This window comes from Mastigoproctus giganteus, chromosome 7 (genome assembly GCF_048544385.1).
Source record: "Mastigoproctus giganteus isolate SK-2022 chromosome 7, ASM4854438v1, whole genome shotgun sequence".
Classification (NCBI taxonomy): domain Eukaryota; kingdom Metazoa; phylum Arthropoda; class Arachnida; order Uropygi; family Thelyphonidae; genus Mastigoproctus; species Mastigoproctus giganteus.
The window spans coordinates 78,818,379-78,839,856 of NC_143581.1; the positions used below are offsets into that span (position 1 = coordinate 78,818,379).

A 21,478-nucleotide genomic window follows, 5' to 3' on the forward strand; every position below is an offset into this window, starting at 1 on the left:
AATATTTTCTGTTTACACTTCATACCCATAAGTCTCCATGGAAGTACAATAACTATTTCAATTGCTAACTTATTTGAAAGGTTCAGGTTTGAATTCTACTGATGATACAAGGAAGATATTAGTGCCTTGACAAGCAGGACTGAGTCAGCTAGTTTCAGTGAAACTTCAAGCCCAAAATCTTGGCACTAATTCAAAATAATCCAGTAAACTGGTAGGGATAATTTAAAACAATAAAATAAGAGCAGCTGTAGATTAAGAAGGCAACGAATTGACACAATTCCTTGCCTTCTAATCTAAATTAGTAAAAATATCGATAAAGTCAACAATGCACTATGAATTGCCAATAAACAAAGTCAAAATAAAGCGGAAAACATTAAACAAAAAAAATTTATGTTGATGATATAGGGCAGATATCTTTTAAGGGCACAAAAGGTGATATTGTTTTACACATTGGCACTAATGACCTTAAGAGTAAGAGATCTGCAGATTTAGTATATGATGAGAGCCTTCTCAATCAATTCGGCCCTGGAGAGTTTTTGTGCAAGGCTCATGGGGTAATTTTTTCAGTGTTTTCTATGCTTGCTAACAGAAGAGACTGCTTCTACAGGAATGGGATAAACTTAAATTAAAAAAAAAGGATACAAGAATATTTGCTGATGCTTTCGAGGCAGTGTTAGGTGGGTCGGAAAACTGCTAGCTTGGGGGTAGGAGGAATTCACAGACTAAAAGATTAACAGTGGCCGTAGGTAGAGGCAAAAGTGATTCTTGCACTGCTTCTATTGTAATGAGAAGCAGCCTAGAGAGAAAGCTGCTGAGAGCCATCATGGAACAAATTTCATGGGCTGTGTTAGAGTAAATAAGAGTAACAACAGGTACATGTATACTTACATGTACACCAATGCTAGAAGTATAGTAAATGAATTTGAAGTGCTGACCAATGCATCAAAGGCAGATATTGTTGGAATATCTGCACACATATAAGCAATGCAGAATTGGAATTTGGGGAGTACAATGTGTACAGAAAGGATAGACAGGGTAGGAAGGGAGGAGGGGTCATGCTGTTAGTTAAGAAACATAAAATCTAAGTAAGTGCATCCAATTGACAAGGGTGGACAATGCAATGTTAAGTCTGTTTGGTATGACACAAACACTGGGAAAGGTAAAATGAGAGTAGGAGTGTGTTATAGGCCTAATGCCTCTGATGAGTACAACGAACAGTTGTGCAGAGATATAGAGTGGGCCAGTAAATCAGAATGTCTTGTAATGGGGGATTTTAACTTTCCAGATATTGATTGGAACTTGTGGGTGGGTCACATGTACGCTAGCAAGACTTTTGTGGATTTATTAGAGGATTGTTTTCTACAGCAACATGTTCGAGGGGCAACCAGAGAGAGAGAGTAATACTCTTGATCTGATTATCAGTAGTGATTATTCATGCATTAAGAATTTGCAGATAAAGGAACCACTAGGTGACAGTGATCACAGCGTACTGATATGGGATTTACTTAAAGATGTAACTAACATCAAGAGTAAAGAGAAGGGTTTTTGCTTTCATAAATGTGACTACAGTGGTCTCAGACAGTTTTTAAATTCTATACAGTGGGATCAAATGATTTGTTACCAACAGTGAATTCCAAATGGGAAGCCTTCAGGGACCTTATCTTGGAGGCTACTAGTCTTTTCATACCAGCTAAGAAATACTGTACAGGGTTCAGGCCTAAATGGATGTCAGATGATTAAGGAGGGTTGTGGCAGAGAAGAAAAATGCATGGGATACATATAAATTATCAGGCAACACAGAAGCCTATGGCAGATATAAGCTAGTCTGTGATCAGGTCACAAAGGAGGTTAGGCAGGGAAAAGGCAGATTATGAAAGATCTTTGGCAAAGGATGCAAAGAGTTCTTTACTTATGTAAACTCTAGAAGGAATGGGATGAATCAGATTGTTCCACTTAACATGGACGGTTCGACTATTGATGATTCTGCTCAAGTAGCTGATAAACTGAATGAATATTTTGCATCTACATTCACACATGAGGAGTTATTCAAAGAGGGGAATGCCAGAAGTGTATCAAACTCTAACAGGGAGCTAAGTGATTTTGTAATAACTGAGAGCAAAGTGGAGGAGAAATTGTTGAAGTTAAATATAAAAAAGGCACCTTGGGTGGATGTTATCTATCCAGTTATATTGAAGGAGGTAGCGAGGGAAGTTTCAAACACTTAGCCAGTGGTCTCCAAAGTGATGTGCGCGCACCACTAGGAGTGCATGAGATGATCCATGGGGTGATTTCGTAAGCAGAGCGAACAATGTGATCCTTCCATTTGGATCAACGTACTTACGAGTTGACTTTCTCTGCAATGACTATTATTAAAACCATGTTAGAAATAAGCTTAACTTGGAAACAGATCTTCAGGTAGCTGTGTCCCAAAATATGAAACCAGGATACACTGCAATAATGAAAAATATTCAAGCACATTGTTCACACTAAAAAATGCCGTTGATTTAATTTATACCACTTTGTACTTTAATTTAAATTTTGTTTTGTACTTTTGCATCGAATTAGATTGTGATATTTTCAAATCGTATGTGAATTTTATATATGTGATTCTAGATATAATACATACCATGTAAATTATTTATAAATAAAACAAATAGTATTACATTAACTACACATATTACATTAACGATTTCATATCATTTTGTGCTTGAACTTTCAGTTTAATTTTCTTTTGTATTTTTTTTATTTGCGATCTTTTAAAATTATATGTGATTTTAGATACAATGCCTTCTATGTAAATGATTTATAAATAAAAAAATATATATTAAATTTAAATATTTAATTTTTTATTCCGGGGTGCACACTAGTCCTTTTAAGTAAAATAAGGGTGCATGCCCGAAAAAGTTTGGAGACCACTGCCCTTAGCCATAATTATGAGAGCATCCTTAGATTTAGGGGAGGTCCCCGTGGAGTGGAGATGGATAAATGTATCCCCAATTCACAAAGGGGGTTCAATGGGTGATACAAATAATTATAGACCTGTTAGTTTAATTTCTGTTCCAGAGAAAATAATGAAGTCACTGGTTAAAAAAGCATTGCAGGATTACCTAGACAAGACTGCAGTAATAGTTCAGACACAGCATGGTTTGTTAAGGGGAAGTCTTGTCTGACCAATTTGATTGGATACTATGATGTGGACACAAAGGAACTGGATGCAAAAAATAATTTTGCTATCATATATGTGGATTATTACAGGAAAGCTTTTGATACTGTTGCATATGGAAGACTGTTGTACAAATTGGCGAGATATGCCATTAAGGGATTGCTACAATGCATAAAGGGATGGTTGAGTGAGAGGTGGCAGAGAATGGTAATAAATGGGCACTGCTCTACATGGACTAATGTTATTAGTGGGGTCCCCTCCCCCAAGGTTCGGTGCTGGCCCATTGTTATTTTGTATATTTATCAATGATATCGATGAAGGTATATATCAGGCTTAATATCCGAGTTTGCAAATGATACAAAGGTTGGCAGGGTTGTTAATGACACTAAAGACAGTATGCTACTGTAACAGGATCTAGAAAGGTTAGGCAGATAGGCTGAGAAGTGGCAACTGAAGTTTAACATTGACAATTGCAAAGTACTGCATATAGGTAGCAGTAACCCAAGAGAAATGCACCAACTGTGTGGTACTACACTCAGGGAGGTGGAGAATGAAAGAGACCTGGGGGTAATTGTGCAGTCAGATATGAAGTTCTCTGAGCAGTGAAGATGGGCTTCCAGAGCAGATCATGGAGTTTTGTCAATGATATATAGGAATGTTGCTAACAGAGATAAGGAGGTGATTATCCCTTTGTATAAGCAATGGTCAGGCCACACCTTGAGTATTGCAAACAGGTCTGGAGGCCTCATTTTAGGAAGGATGTAGAGTCACTAGAATGAGTACAGAGAAGGGCAACAACGAGTACAGAGAAGGGTATCAACTTTCTTGTCGTGGAAGTTGATAGACTAAATAAGTTTAAGGCTCAGCTGGAGAGGTATTTCGCACAAACAGAGGGGTGAAGTGGAAGTGGTTATTTTTTATTTATTTATTTATTTTATTATTTATTATTTTTTTTTTTTTTGGCTGATGCTGCATAAGCTTGCTTTCTTGCATCAAATGCCTCTACTAATGCTAATGCTAAATGCTAATAATAAACAAGGTTGGTGAGAGGAACAAAGGGGTGCACTTACAAAGAAAGGCATAAGTTCTGCAAGTTGCTGTCCAAAATCCCGACAGCCGAAATCCCAACATACTAATTGTGTTTAAAAAAAAACAAAGTTAAAGCCTATATCTCAGAAACTGTTTTTGCAATAAAAAAATGTTTTTCATTTAATCAAAACGGCCACTGAAAACGTTAAAATTTTCACAAAAACCACATTACTGACAATAATCACAGTTTAATAATATCAAAATCACAGATTAAAAATCATACAAATTATAATCAAACATTTAAGTATTACAGTATAATAATCTTAATATACTTCAATAATAATAATACTTAAATAATCTTAAGTATTACAATATTAAGAAAAAAAATGGGATTTTTTTTCGGGGATATTTTTTCCTGTTACCCCTTTTAAAATATCCGCCCGTGGTCGTGCCTAATGTACTTGTCAAAGAAATTCATGAAAGTACAGTTAATAACAAATACCTGTATAATTACAGTTTTAGTTATGCTAATGATATTTATGACAAATGTTATGTAGCTGCTAAAATGCATTACTCTAAATTTTCATATTCTGAAAGTATTCTTATTTCAAGTTTTTTATCTTTAGCATTTCAATGCTATACCTATAATTATTGCTCAAACGCCCTATACAAATACCAAAATTCGATTCGAAAAATTAACAATTAAATGCAATATAATAGTAAAATTAATTAAGTTGTTTTTATTTGCTGTTTGTATTTTAAAACTGCTTGTTTCTGTAACAGAAAAAATGATCTTCAAATTGAAAGAGGTTTTTGTCATTAAAATTTTTATTTTCTTTCTATACAAAATTAATCTAATACGGTAAATTTTTACTTACTAAAAAACTAATAAATATGTAGAATTATATTAATATATTTTTACAATATAGTAAATAGTGTCAGGATTCTGCGATGTCAGTATTTTCGACTGTCGGGATTCTGGGCCAGATCCATAAGGCATTGAATGTATCTGTATAAAAAGCGTCAGCAGACTCAATGCTGACAGGATACTTCCACTTGCTCAGACTAAGAACCTGAGGAGGCATAGATTCAAATTGAGAAAAGACAGTTGTAGAATAGATGTGCGGAAGTTTGCCTTTAGTCAGCAGGCAGTTCATTGCTGGAACAGACTTCCATCTGTTGTTGTGGAAGTTGATAGCTTAAATAAATTTAAGGCTGAACTAGACAAACATTTGGAGTGACCGGATGGGCGAAATGGGAAGTTTTTTTGTTTTTTTTTTTTTTTGCCTGATGCTGTATAAGCTTGCTTTCTTGCATCATATGCCTCAACTAATGCTAACATTTGAATATTTTTTTTTTGTTTTTTTAATCTGGCATGTCAACTATTATTTAAATAGAATGCTTCTAAACGTGTTTCCTATAAAACATAACTTAGTTTTAAATACTGGTGCCAATCATTTTAATAGTAATTTATTTGAATATTGGTTGCAATGGTTCTAAATGTTAGGAAATTTAGAAACTGATATTCTCTGCATTTCGTATTGATTGAGCTATACCAGCAAAATATATTTTAGCACGAAATTCTTCACTTTTGTGTTGTAAGCATTATACAAAAGAATGCATGGATGATTTCTTTAAACTTTACAAAATACTTTTGTTCACTGCAACAGTGAATAAGGAGGTGCAAGTGCAATTAGCTGCTATGAACCCGTTGATGTTTCATGCTGTTTGAATAATGCCAAACCTTCGTCATTTGTTTTCTTATGGAAACAATCTGGTTTCTCTCAGCAAGAGATAAAAGTAGTACTTAATTGATATAGTATGCTATCTGCATGGTGTGCCAGTATATTTAGTAAATGCATTTAGATACAGTTCAGAGAGAGAGAATCCCCACAAACACAAATCTCAATCTCAAGTAAACAAAGAAACACACAATTGCACATACATTCCATAGAGTTCAGACAGTCAAAATCCACAGAATCAAAAAAAGGGGTTAGCATATAAACAATCTCGATTAATTAAATTAATGTAATGTATATATTAATCTAATTCAACTTTATCTCACCTTAAAAATACACAATGTCGAGGGACAAAATATCTTAATGTAGCTATGACATGACTACATTCTGAGGAACTCAAATATCTTCAGTTATTGCAAACATGATTTAAATATATATATATATATATATATATATATATATATATGTATGTATATCAAGGATATTGGGAAATGCAGGTGCAGGTGTAGAAGGTGACAAAGGAACAAAGTGCACTAAAATATTGGCAGTATGACCAAAACTTAAGTTAAAGAAAATAAAATTAAAGACAGTTAATGATTCATACACAATATACAGAACAATATTTAAATACACATACATTAAAAGCTGCTTGAAATGAACAACATGGTTTGAAGAGGCTAATGAAGGCCAAACAGATGTTGAGTGCGTGGTGTGAAATGCCTAGTGGTAAAAGAAAGATGATAGTAGGGCATATTACAGACTAAGTAATTCCAAAGTACATGAAAAAAATGAAATGAATGCATCAATATGGATAACTTTGATTTCCCTCTTATAGATTGGAAATTGTGCATAAGCAATACACATTGTGAGAGCAGTGGTAGTTTTTTGAATCACCTAGATCAGTGCTACATATTTCAACATGTTAGTGAATAAACAAGAGGGTCAAATATCCTTGACCTAGTTCTCACTAAGGATCTAAGCAGTGTCAAAATTATGTCAATTCAGAAACAATAACAGGGAGTGATCATAATGTCATAAAATGGGCAGTATGCAAAGAAATTTCTGTGGTTAAAGAAAAGATCAGAGTTGCAATTAAAAGGAGGTGTGTGTTGGGGGGGGGATAGTGGACTATTATTGTTTTAATTCTATTACTGCAATTACTACTACAACTACATGCTGTGGGACTACTGCATTTTGAGAAGTGCTTTAAATTTATCCTGGAGGCCATAGATAGATCATCCCAGTTCATAAATCCTGAAAAGAAAAAAAAAAAGAAAAAAAAAAGGAAAAAAAAATAGATAAGAGAGCTGAAAGATTTAAGTGAGCAAAAGGGAAAATCAATTAGATAATTACAGTAGGATTACCAAATCATTCCTATTTCTGAGGATAGTTCCCAGAATTCAAAACCTGGAAATCCATGTAAATTATATCAACCTGATTTTTTGGATATGTCTTTAAAAAAAAAAAAAAAAATCCACAAAACCTTACTCTCTTTTTCGGTCAATATATTTGTTTTCCATATTCTTTATGTTGAAGATATTTTTATTCTCCAGATGCGAAGGTGAAAAGAAAAAAAATAGTAATCCTAAGCTCTAAGTTATCAGGTGAAACTGCTTTATATGATAACTACAAGCAAATATGTAAAAAAAAAAAAAAAAAAAAAAATGGCAGGTAAGACTTGCAAAATCTGAGCATGAAAAAATTGCTGGCACAGAGAGAGAGTGTCTGCTAAGAACAATGAAAATGAGTTATGCTTGTATATGACCCAAACAAAGCAGAGAGTAAGTTCAATAGAGGGCCCTTGCAAAATCAAAGAAGTAGTATATATGACAATCCAGCTGAAATGGTGGCCAAGCTGAACTGGTATTGAGCAAAAATCTTTATTATTAAAACCAGCCTGGTACTATGGAGGAAGGGAATAGTGGAGCTGAGTTGAATCTCTATAAAATAGTGTTGAAATGTTAACAGAAATGATCACTATCTGAAAAGCTACCAAGATTAACAGTGCATAAAGTCTCATAGGACACCATTAGAAAATCAACCTTTTATATGTAGCATGCTGCATATGTTAAAAATGTGTTGAATGCCATCTAGGAATGAATCCAGAAGCTATCAAAATCACTCCTCCCCCTCCCCATCAATGCCACATACCACCAAATGTTTTTGCTAACTATGTAAAATTTTGTGCAAAGCATTTCTAATAAAAAATTAAATCGATTAAGTTTGTAAAATAAATTTAATATAGATTAATGAATAGTTGTCTTCACATAATCAGCATCATGAGATGATTACAAGCACCCATACTTATCTGTACTAAATAAATATGAGCCAGTAAATAAAGTTCTTGTTATGCTGAAACCTTAAGTCAGTTTCTAGCAATAAAAGTTTAAACTGTATGTCAGTGATTTCCAAACTTTTTTAATACTGACATGCTATGCACTTGCCAAAACTAATTCTACATCCCAACCACTGTTCCTTATCTTTAAGCTGATGATAAATACAATGATATGCAAACTTCCCTCGTTTTTGATCAAACACCTGTAAACAAAAGGGAAGGCGTCTTTACTAGGCACAGGCTTAACCAAGGCTATTTGAAATTGGCAGGTCAGTTATTAACTTTCAAACAGAAGGAAAGTGTCCAGAGATCACCAAACTGCAAGTATGCAGCATGTGAGGAACTAAATGTCAATTTTTTTTTTTTTTTTTTTATTATTAATCATGCAGTGGATACAATACAACTCTTAACAAAGCTACACCTACTTTGGAAAACCCTACTGTATAAATTTAGCTCAATTTTTGGTATGTGTTTAGTTTCATTGTTTGATTCTTTTTTTCTTCCATGTCAGAAGGCTTGCCACTAACAGGAGTTGTGCAAGCCACAGAGTATACAGTAAGTCCCGACATACGGTAAGAGATACGTTTCAGGACTTCTTATGTAAGTCGAATTTTACGTAATTTGGCAATGACTAATAAAATATTGCTACTATATTCCACATATGCCAAATTACATACATCACCAAAATTACATAAACCACATATCCTCAGAAGAATGAAAAGTAAATTTTTTTTTTCAATTAATTAGTTATATATATATATATATATAAAAACTTTATCTGGGGACAGCAGTGAAGTAGCCGGAGTGACACATACAAAAAGAAAACATAAAAGGAAGAAAAAAAAGCATGTTATTTTACAGTAAAAACTGATATGTACAAAGGGTACTAGGAAAGTTTTGCAATATGATGCAACAATGAATCACAGGAAGCTGCTTGTTGCTGCATGTTGAGACATGTTCATACGTGCATAGTAGCCGCCACGCCAAGTCGATGGGCTCAGTTATTCATTAGTAGTGAGAGTGCAAAGTGCTTGCGATGGCATCGTGGTCACGAAATGAGATAAGGACAGTTTTGCGGTATAATTTCGTGCGTGGTTTAACCATAGACCAGTGCTTAGAAGAAATGACTCTTGCACTAGATGATGACTGTCCACATCGTACAACGATATTCAGGTGGTATAGAGAATTCCAAAGGGGAAATTTCACTCTGGAGGATTCTGAGAGGCCGGGAAGGCCACGAACGTCAGTTACGGAGGAAAACGTTACTGCTGTGAGGAAAATGCTTGACGAAAACAGGCGAGTGACCTACCAACAGATAGAGGATACTTTGGGCCTAAATGCACCAGCAATTCGTTCGATTCTGCAAGATCATTTGCACGTGAAGAAACTTTGTTCTCTCTGGGTGCCGCATCAACTGACTGAAGAGCAGATGACACGATGTGCGACTTGGTGCCGGGAGATGTTAAAAAAGTTTGATAAGGGACAATCTCGGTATGTGAACAACATCGTGACAGGTGACGAGACTTGGCTGTACTATTACGATCTGCCGACCAAGGCTCAAAACAAAGTTTGGGTCTTTGATGATGACGACACACCCATAATTGTCAGAAAATCCCGATCTGTAAAGAAGAAAATGATAGCTGTATTTTTTAAATCGAGTGGAATTGTGGAACGTGTCGTTTTGGACACGCAGAAGACAGTCACAGCTAAGTGGTACACTGAACAATGCCTGCCTAAAGTCATTGGATCTATGAAGAACCTGCGGCCACCAAAGTCAAGAATGGACACCTGGTACCTCCATCACGATAATGCTGCAGCTCACCGCGCCAAAGCCTGCACCGAATATTTGACCACGACAGGACTGAAACTTCTCGAGCACCCTTCCTACAGTCCAGACCTTGCTCCCTGCGACTTTGCACTGTTCCCGCATGTGAAAATGAAGCTAAAAGGGAGGCGGTTTTCCAGTGATGAGGACCTTCTATGGGCTTGGGACAACGAGTGTGCTTTACTCCCTAGTGAAACTTGGCAGAACTGGTTTAAAGATTGGTTTCGGAGGATGGAGAGGTGTATTGAATGTAGAGGAAATTACTTTGAAAAAATTAAATAAACAAAGCTGTATTGCAAAACTTTCCTAGTACCCTTTGTATTTCATAGCTTGGTTATTACAGTTGACTTCATTGGTGCCAATCCCCTACACCGCTTCTCGTATTCTGTCTTTGTCCTTTATTATTGTGTTTACTGTTGACACTGACAAATCAAAATTCTGCACAATATTTGTTAATGTTTGACCATTTTCATACATCCTTATTATTTTAATTTTCTGATCCAAATCGATCACTCTCCTTTTCTTGATAGATTTACTAGTGCCACTGTCTCTTAGTCAGCACCACGATAATGATATTTTCTGTAAAGACCTTCACAGGGTTAAGGTGGAAACACTCTATCACCTCATGTGAGCTCATATTTTACTAAAGCACATTTCTGGAGGTCAGAAATGTGCTTTAGTAAAATAACATACCATAAAACAATAAAAACAATTTGCAGTTTTTAGTTTATTGGCTTTTCTGTTAGGGCAATCTATAATAAGCGGGTAGTAAACTTGATCTTATTGCATTTGTGATAATACCGATAACTGAAATTCTGTGGGTTTTTACATTATTAAGGTGAAATGTGTGTCCCCTTCACTGAAATCTTCAGTCATATAAAAAATCAAATTTTCTGAATCTTCTCTTCATTCCTAGTTTTTAAGCTCGAAAACTTGTTACTTCATATCTCACTTGTGCAATTTGTGCATGCCGTGCAAATTGTCATTGATTGCTTTTTTTTTTTTTTTTTTTTAATTCAATTTTACAATCCTAAAAAAAAAAAAAAAAAAAAAAAATTTGGGTGAAAAAAATTTTAGGCAAGTCCGAAATTACATAACTCAGAGACTTACTGTTGTACATGTACTATAAGTTGACCGTCCCTGGTGTATATTGTTATACTGAAAAAGACAGCAGGTGAGTGAATCCAACCATTATTATTGTTAATGAGATCACCATAAAATCCGAAAATTATTTCTATGGACTGGACTAGTACCAAGGTCTCCTCAGTCCATAAAGAAGTGATAAGCAATTACAGACCAGAGAGTCTGACTTCTGTAGTAGGTAAGATTATGGGAGTCTATAGTAAAAAATGCCATATAGGGTCATCTTGAGAATAGCATCCTAAATGGGCCTCAGCATGGTTTTGTGAAGACCTTACTTGTCAAAATCTAATAAATTATGAGGTTATGAAGCAGCTAGATGCAAAAAAAAAAAAAAAAAGCTGATGGTTATATATCTGGATTTTAATAAGGCTCTGGACATGGTTCTGAAGAGATTATTGTACAATTAGAGCAGGTTGGGATATCAGGGAAGATCCATTAGTGGATTGGGGTTGGCTGAAGGGCAGGAAACAGTGGATGGTCACAAATGTGTATTCCTCAGAGTGGACTAGAGTAACAAGCAAGGTCCCTCAATTCTCAGACCTCTCTTATCTTCCCAAATGACACTGATGAGGGAATACAGGGGGGAGCTGCCAAAGTCTGCTGATAACTTAAACATTGGATGGGGAGTTAATAATTGGAACTAGACTATGCTACTTCAGAAATATTTGGACCGATTGCAGAGAAATGAAGTTCAACACTATCAAATACAAGGTATTGCAACTGGGGAACAGAAACCCAGGAGTAGTGTATAGACAGAGAGGGGTCAGAATTAAAGGATATCAGGATGAAAAAGAACTGGGGATTACAATACAGAAAGATAAAGTTCAGTATATGATATAAACAAGTGGCAAGAAGGGCACATGGTGTTTATCTATTTACCAGAATTATCAGTAGTTTTCAAGTGGAGAAAAGGAGATCATTATCCAGACTACATCCAGATCCAGGAGCTATATTTAAAGAAATATACAGAAGTCTAATGGCTACATTAAAGACGCTTAAAGCGCAGCATTGGAAACGCCTTTGAATGCCTGGTTTTACATGAAGCAGAGGGAAAAGGCATGCAACCTAGACGGGTGCTTTCAATGCCACATTGGACAATGTTAGCTGGTGTTCAACATTCAATGCCTGCTGATGCCATCAGAGATGTTGAAAGTGCCAGCGACTTGGCATTTACATTGCCTGAGGAGAAATTCTCCCTGTGAATGGGGTGGTTGGCCTTGATCCTTCATTCATTTGTTTGTTATTATTTGGAGAAGATGATGTTTGATACCAAGAAATTTATTTGTAAGGTGGAAAGAAAGGCTGCTTTATACAACACAGCATTACCTCAGAGGACTGACAAAGGGGTTTAATGAAATTTATTATGTGTGAAGGGAAAGTATTCAATAATTTTTAAAAAAATCTTTTGATTGCCACATACATTTAATTCAAATTCATTGCAAATAGTTTATTTTTCAGAATTTTAATTTTCTACTAAATACTAATGTTTATTTTAAAAAATAGGATAAATCTTATTGTAATTATATTCTAGTATTTTGCCATGAAAGGGTGCAGACACCACTGAAATATGTAGAAAAAGAATCTCTTATCGACATTCCTGAAGACCGCCAATGTAAATGACAACTGCAGTCATTTACATTCCCTCTTCCACCTCACAAATTAAGGTGTCTTCAAAAAATATCCATCCCTTCTTCTTACAAAATTATGCAATATGCAACAATTTTTTATTACGTTGATAGCAGAATGGAGATTTAGTAATATGCTAGAGTGAAAAATGCGCAATTATTGCTCAGTATTCTACAAGTCGCCTTGCTCAAGTTAATCTATAATTAAATTCTACAAGTCACCTTGTCAAGTTAATTATAATTGAAAATACTTCACTCATTGCTCAAATTTTTTGACGGTTATGGCCATATTGAATTTTCAGTCAGTCAAAATACTTTGCCCTTTACAAAAACAAATGGCATTGCTGGCTCATTTGTACCAGGAAGAGCTCTATTTAATGGCAAATTAAATTGTTTCATTAGCAATCTACTTCTAAAATTAATTTTTAAAAATGTTCAAATCACCATCGCATCCATAAGCACCAACATCTATTGCAGAGAAACAGTAGTTTTATTTGATTTCTGCATCACGGTATCTAATTTTGCAATTTTTTCACTAATTAACATTAAAGGTTCATCAAAACTCTGTATCAACATTCTGAAAATTAAAAAAAAAAAAAAAAAATTCTCAGTAAACTTCCTGAGTGTTTCAAACTGGATATAAAACTGTCCTGTTTTTAACTTATTTGAATTTGTTGAATGAATCCACCATCGTCATTTTCTCTTTCTACTTGCAATCAACTGTATACATAAATGCGAAATACATCCAACTTGAACATCCATCTTGCAACTGAGAACAGAAGAGTCACTGGTGGTATCCAATGAAACGCTAGAAACATCCCTTCTAGTTTGAAACGCTATGTGTAGTTTGCTGCTTTGGAGGCATTTACGATGCCAGCCTGATGCCGGTGCTTTAAGTGCCCATCTAGTATAGCCCTAAAGGTGAGAAGAAGGTGAAATGTGTTACATATTACTCTTAAGAGGAACTGCTTAGATGGTGATCAGACACCACAGGAAGTGGGGGGGGGGATTTGAGTGAAGTAGATAGCCACATTGTGATGATAGGAATAATATGAGAGAAGGGTTTTTTTTTTTTTTTTTTTGGCAGAGGTAGAATAAGTTCGCTTACCTACATCATTATGCCATTTTAATATTAAATACTAACATGCAAGCTGAAAGTCATGGAATAAAATGAAACGCAATAGCATTATGCAAATTACCTCAGATTCACTTTCTATCCTGAACTCCTTTGCTACATTAGTGGCATGCATCTTTGCTCTTAAAAATACATTTCTTGGCTGTTTGGCAACAATTGTTTCTGTTAACAAAAGAAATAATGATTGTTATAGCATATTAAAAAAATTCAAACAGTTCACAATCACACAAATAACGTTTTTAAAGTGTCAATGAAGGAATGATAATTTGATAGCAATTAAGATTTTGTACTCAAATTTTATAATAAATTTAGATTTGTCTCCTAAAATGATAATAATAAAAAAAAAAAAGATAAAAGAGGAAGCATAGCAAATAAGAATCGAACTACACCCCATCATGCTTCATGTAACATGCAGAGGGGCAAAAATTAAATTAGACCTATTTTGAGCATTGGTGGGAGAAAACTATTCATTGGAGTTCCTCAACTCAAACATTTCCTCCATGAGAAGGATTCCAAGTCGGATGAATAATGAAGTTGCCAAATTACTTGAGCAGAAAAAGACAGTATGGAAAAATTACAGAGCAATAAAAAGTACTGAAGCCTGTAACAGCTACAAATTGATCTGTAACAGTGCCACAAAAAAGGTTACACTGGCACAGGCAGATTATGAGAAATCATTGGCAAAGAGTGGGGATAAGGAATTCTTCACATGTATAAATTCAAAGAAGAGATGGACAAACCAGATTGGACCCTTATGTAATGAACTGATGTTGCAGATGAACTCAACAGTTACTTTGCATCAATATTTACAGAAGAAAAACTATGTCAATGAGAAATTATTGGAGTAAAGTTTAAAAATATGTAATTAATGATACTGAAATTTCACATGATTATTTAATGAAAAAACTTTCGGGCCAACAGGCAAGTAAGGCTCTTAAGGTTGATGGCATATGCCCTATAACTTTAAGGGAGGCAGCAAGTGAGTTTATTGAACTATTGAGACTAATTATGAAAGCATCACTGAACTCAGGAGAGATTTCATTCCCTTGGATTGGAAAAGTGTCAATGTATCTCTAATACATAAGGGCAGCTCTAAGACTCTAGTGGGAAATTACTGACTAGTCAGTAACTTCAGTAGTAAGGAAGATCATGGAGGCAATGATTAAGTTTGGAATTCAGGTTCATTTAGTTAGAAATGGAATTCTGAGGGATACACAGCATGGTTCTGTAAAGGGAAAATCATGTTTAACAAATCTGGTTAGCCATTTTGACAGGTCACTCGTGAGCTGTATTTAGGGAATAGTTTCAACTTTGTTTATTTAGATTTCAGCAAAGCATTTGATTCAGTTCCATATAAGCATTTACTTTATAAGCTGGAACAGGCTGAAATCACAGGCAAAATCCTTAGATGAATAGCAGGATGGTTTAGGGCAGGAGGCAGAGGGTTGTGATAAATGGTTATTTCTCAGATTGGGTTAATATAAGAAGTGGGATTCCCCAGTGATCAGTATGGGGGCCCACTGTTCTTTTTGATTTTCTTAAATGACATCGATGAAGGAATAGAGGGCATAAGCAAAGTGCAAGGTCTTAACACTTGGGGAACAATAACCCCAAAATAACTTATACACTTGGTGGAGTTGAACTAAAGTCAGTAGCGGAAGAAAGAGATTTGGGAGTTATGATATGGTCAGACATGAAGTTTCCCGAACATTATAGACAGGTTGAAAGGAAGACCTCATGGTGTCCTATTGATGATTTATTGAACATTTGCTAGTAGAGATGAGGACATCATAATATAAAGCTATTGTTAGGCCACACTTGGATTTCTGCGTTCAAGTATGGAGATTGCACCTAAAAAAAAGACATCAAGCTTCTTTAAAGTGTCCAAAGACAGGTAACTTGCCTGTTGAGAACGGTAAAATGGTGTGAATATACGAGGAAAGCTTCGAATATGTAGGTTACACGGCTTGGAAACTAGGTACATTAGAGGAGACTTGATTGAGGTGTTTATGACTGAGAGGCAAAAGTAAAATGAAGGAGAAGGAAAATTTCATGGTTATAAATGATTCTAGAACTAGAGGTAAAATTCAAGTTACAGGGGAGAAGGTGTTTAGACTAAATTACATGAAGTTTTATTTTAGCCAGTGAGTTATAAATTACTGGAATAAGTTACCTACATGGGTGGTTGAAGCGGAGAGTTTGGGAAAATTCAAAGGTCAGCTGGATAGTTACCTACAGGAGGAGGGAAATGCATAGGTTGTCTATCTCCTTTTCTTTCATTATTTGTTAATTTTATTATTTTACTCTTTTTTTTTTTTTTTTTCTTTCTTTCTTTTGGCTAATGCAGCACAAGCCTCAGACTTTCTTGCACAATATGGCCATTGCTAATACTAATTCCAGGATTCACGCGCACACACATACACACACACACACTAAAAATTACAGCTGTGAATTGCAGGCTCTAAAAAAGCAAGAAGTGTTTGCGATTTTATTTACCTAATGTTTGTTATTTTATATTGTACTTCATAAGTAGCCTTATAGTTACGCTGGTTATTTTTATTTTAGGTAGAGTTTTTGTAGATTACTACTTAATATATGTAAACCGTTGTTTCGTTCGAATCTTGCAGCCACTGTTTTCGTATATAGAGTGGTAGGGAATTCAAATTTTTTATTGTGGTAACTAGGTAGCTCTAACATAAAATTATATAGTGTAATACACATCACTGCATTTAGGATTCTGTTAGATAGTGTAGTATTGACAATTGATTAATTAAATTTTTTGATCTTATTAATTTTAAATATCATGTCCCAGACTAGAGCAGCAAAACAATGAGCACAAAGTGGCAGGAGTGCTGTGACTCGGGGGGAGAACTGAGGGGGGAAGCGATTCTCCAAGGCATCACAGCCTAAAAAAAAAAAAAAAATGTGCAACTTGTGAAATGTTTGCCAAACTCTCTGGAACAGAACATGATCTAGCCAAGGAGGATGTCTTTGTGTGTGCCAGGTGCAGAGAGTGTCTAGAAATTAGATGTAAACTCAGCATTCTGATGGGAGTCTAAGAGTGCTTGACGTGTTGGGTAGATGCCCTCTAAGAAATTAATGGGAGGCCCCATTAAGCTCTCAGCTGCCCAACTCAATGCCAGAGCTCACTCTTGTACATCAGACAACACAGCGGCAATCTCCAAGGCAGAATGTGCTGGTACCATGAGAGTTAATTATTGTTGGTGACTATTGTCAGGGAGACGGGAAATATGTTTAAAAAGGATAGATGGAATAGGACCAGGGTATGCCTACCAAGGGCAAAAGTAGATGGTATTGTAGAGTAGATATCATCTTTTAAGGACACAAAGGGTGATACTGTTGTACTCGCTGGCACCAATGACATTAAGAGTAGGAGATCTGCAGATTTACTTAACAAGTACAGGTCAATGTTGAAAAAAAGTCGTGAGTTAGGGTTAAATTTGAAAGTGTCTGCAATTCTGCCCAGACACTATAGGAGGGAGTATATGATGAGGGACTTGTCAATCAATTCGGCCCTGGAGGGATTGTGCAAGGCTCATGTGGTAGAATTTTTTTTCAGCATGGTCTGTGCTTGTTAACGGGAGAGACTGCTTCTACAGGGATGGGATACACTTAAATAGAAAGGGTGCAAGAGTGTTTGCTGATGCTATTGAGGTATTAGGTGGGTCAGAAAACTGCTAGCCTTTAAACCACCAAAGATTTTTATTTCCTTGTTGCAAGAGGGAATGACCTCCCAATTCGATCTCCACTGGTTTCACCTTTCAGTACAATCATTTAATCAGGAAAAAAAAAAAATATATATATATATATTTTAAATAAGCAAGTTTCATCTGCACTGAATGTGCTCATCAGCACATAACTCTGAATAACTGGCCTCACTCTTTCTGTCTACAGATATTCTACAGCTATCATGTTAACTGGTTCACATTCACTATGTATAAACATGGTGCTATTATACTGCATTTATGTTGAAAATGTTAGAACACTGGAAATCAAAGCACACTACGAAAAACTGACAAGCTGTTTAGAAGCAATTTGGTGAGTTATGTCTCAAATCTCTTCATTTGTTAATGTGCAAACTGATACACTTTTTGTTCAGTTAATCCTACTATTGGACTGACCATTTAAACAGAGAATCATTGTCTGTAGCTGTTGGAATAAGGAAAATATACATTAAAGGATTTTATACGAATTACTGTATTATTTTAAGTACAATAATTTTGTATTGTATACTGCTGGCACTGCTAACTTGCTATTATCCTTTAGATGATTCTACATGTGGTTATGCCGCTTCCCAATACACAACAAGTTACTCACAAACACTTGTCATAGAATGTTAATTGTTTTTTTTTTTTTTTTGCAGTTAAACTGCTGTTAGCACTTCAAGCCTAATGATAGAAGGGATAAAAAAACAAAGTGAAGAGCAGAATGTGATTAAAGAGAGTTATTTTTTTGTTATTTTGGTTTTTTAGGAGCATTAGCAACTAAGGCCATATTGCTCCGGGATATGCGGTGGTCATTCCCTGACCTTTCCGCATCCTCCGTATTTGGATTAAAGAGAGTAATAAAGAAGTTAAGATATACCATAAATTTTTTTAAGCACAGTGGATGCATATTTGTTTTAAATAGTTTATTTTTAAGTTCAAAAAAGGTACATGCTTATTCAAACAATGGTCCCCCCCCCATGCAGTTTCCTGGTAAAGCAAGAGCAAGATTTGTATCTTTATTCGTTACTAATTAGAAGGAAAAACAGAGCAATTTCTTCTTGATACCATAGCTATTCTTGTTACTGAACAAATTTAACTGCAACATGCAACTTGAAGTATTTGAAAATAAAGTATTTTATTTCATACCAACTGAACAGCAGCAGCATGTGGTATACATGCAGCATAAAGGTATGCATATTCCTTATGATTCTGTCTCTACACAGCATCAGTTCTTGAGAAAGTGGATGAAAATGCAAAAGTTAAAGATAACACACTGTATAATGATACCATACACTGTACTGTAATATTAGTAAAATAATAACAGGAGTTTACCTCAATATAGTACGTAGAACACTTCTGTATGATACCCTCCAGAAATTAAAATGGGAAAAAAAAAAAAAAAAACCCGACAATTTACCGGTACATTAGAGTAAAATATAAATAATTAAATAATCAATTTAACACAATTCAAATCAATTTAAAACAATTAAAAATCAAATTAACGCAATTAAAATAATTTAACAAAAATATTCAAAACGATTTTCCTTCCTGAAGCTGACAACACTGTATGTCGTGATCACAGGAATGAAAATTACCGAATCGGGTTAAACCTGAAACTTAAATAGTGATTATTTGTCTTCGCGCATGCACGTAAAGGTCCATGAATCGGAGATCAAATATGGACGTCGAACATTAACAGAATTCTCGTGTAATTTAATTTCAACAGTTTCTGCAATTAATAGTTGGGTATAATTACGTTGAACGTTAAGTATTTTGGCCTCGTTAAATAAAAAAGTATGTTTTTCGTTAATGGCACGAAAGGCTAATTCTGACGCTGCTAAAAGAGAAGCACGAACTGAGGCTTCATGTTGATTTACACGAATATTAAGAGAAAATCGCATCAAACCTTTGTAAGACGAGTCGCAATCACCGCAAGAAATGTTGTATACCAGATCATTAATTTGTGTTGCGAATGCTGAAAGAACCGAGCGATCTTTTGTAGGTGAAGAGGTGATAGCTATTATAATGTAGAAGCATACCAGTGTTTGTAGGTTTTCGATAGATGCTAAATTATATTTTATTCGAGTCCCAGGTAAGCATGAAATTTAGAAAGTTTAATGACTTTGTATCCGTATCCTCCCTTTCCAATGTAAATTTGAGTCTAGAATGAATATTATTAAACGAATGTAAAATGTCTTGAATAGTACTACTATCAGTAATAACTAGAACATCGTCTAAATACCTCCCATAGTATGTGATACGGGGTCGAAAAGGTGTCAAATGTATATTCTCAATCGTTGAGAGATAGATCTCTGACATTAAGCCACTCAGGCTCAAACCCATTGGTAATCCAAAAATTTATTTGTACACCTTGTCTCGAAAGGTGATGTAGTTGGCCTCAACTAACAGTTTAATTAAGTGAAAAATTTCCTTAATAGGTAGCTTCGTATAATTAATCGGTGTCGAGTTTTTATTTAACATATCCCAAATAATATCTAATGTGTATTCAACATTTACATTCGTATATAACGAGGTAATATCTAGTTAGAATAAATTGTCATTGTCGCCGAGTCTACAGTGTTTAATATTATTAAATAATGTATCGTAGTTCTTAATCCCAAATTATATTACCTGTCTAAAGGGTTTTATAATGTTATGTACATGTGTGGCTAAGGATGAAAATGCTGAATTCCTGTAGGAAACAATAGGTCGAATAGGAAATCCAGTCTTGTGTAATTTTACCTGACCGAAAAGTGCAGGAATATTGTATGTTCTGGACTTCAATTCCTTTAACTGAACCATAGTAATGTAGTCGTTTTTTCGATACGTGGTTAACATTTTATTGTATTGATTGACCAAACTGGTAAACAGTGCCGGGTCTACTTCACGATAAGTGGAGGTATCTGACACAACTGAATCTAACTTATTAATATAATCATGTTTATCTAGTATTACCACTGTATCTCCTTTATCTGCCCTCTGTATAATAATGTCCTTATTTTCCCGAAGTTCTAGTAAAGCTGAACTGTTATGTGTATTCAATTTAGGAAGTCACGTTTCTTTTATGTTATTCACTACTTGGTTAACTTGTTGAATAAATACATCTTTTTGTGGAACATTACGAAGTCCAAATTGAATATCAATTACGCATTGTTTTTTTAGGTAGTTTTAAAGATGGTAAATTATAATTTAGTCCTTTGGATAAAAGTGAAATCTGGTCCTGCGATAGTGTACACGAGGAAAGATTTGTAACTTTCCGTGTATACTATCGCAGGACCAGATTTCACTATTATCCAGAGGACTAAATTATAATTTACCACCTTGAAAACTACCTAAAAAACAATGCGTAATTGATATTGAATTTGGACTTTGTTATATGTTTGGGATATGTTAAATAAAAACTTTATACCGATTAATTATACGAAGCCACCTATTAAGGAAATTTTTCACTTAATTAAACTGTTAGTTGAGGCCAACTACATCACCTTTCGAGACAAGGTGTACAAACAAATTTTTGGATTACCAATGGGTTTGAGCCTGAGTGGCTTAATGTCAGAGATCGATCTCTCAACGATTGAGCATATACATTTGACACCTTTTCGACCCCGTATCACATACTATGGGAGGTATTTAGACGATGTTCTAGTTATTACCGATAGTAGTACTATCCAAGACATTTTACATTTGTTTAATAATATTCATTCTAGACTCAAATTTACATTGGAAAGGGAGGATACAGATACAAAGTCATTAAAC

At 35.0% G+C, this 21,478-nt stretch overlaps 1 protein-coding gene across 3 annotated transcripts in view; it reads right to left on the minus strand.

The window, feature by feature from the left end:
• Nucleotides 1–21,478, minus strand: part of LOC150083015 (uncharacterized) — a 487,383-nt gene that overhangs the window by 174,950 nt on the left and 290,955 nt on the right. For all 3 annotated transcript variants that reach the window (XM_090377743.1, XM_090377741.1, XM_090377742.1), the window contains exon 19: nucleotides 14,059–14,156. In XM_090377743.1, the coding sequence (XP_090233869.1) occupies nucleotides 14,059–14,156 (98 nt within the window). The remainder of the gene's footprint in view (nucleotides 1–14,058; nucleotides 14,157–21,478) is intronic.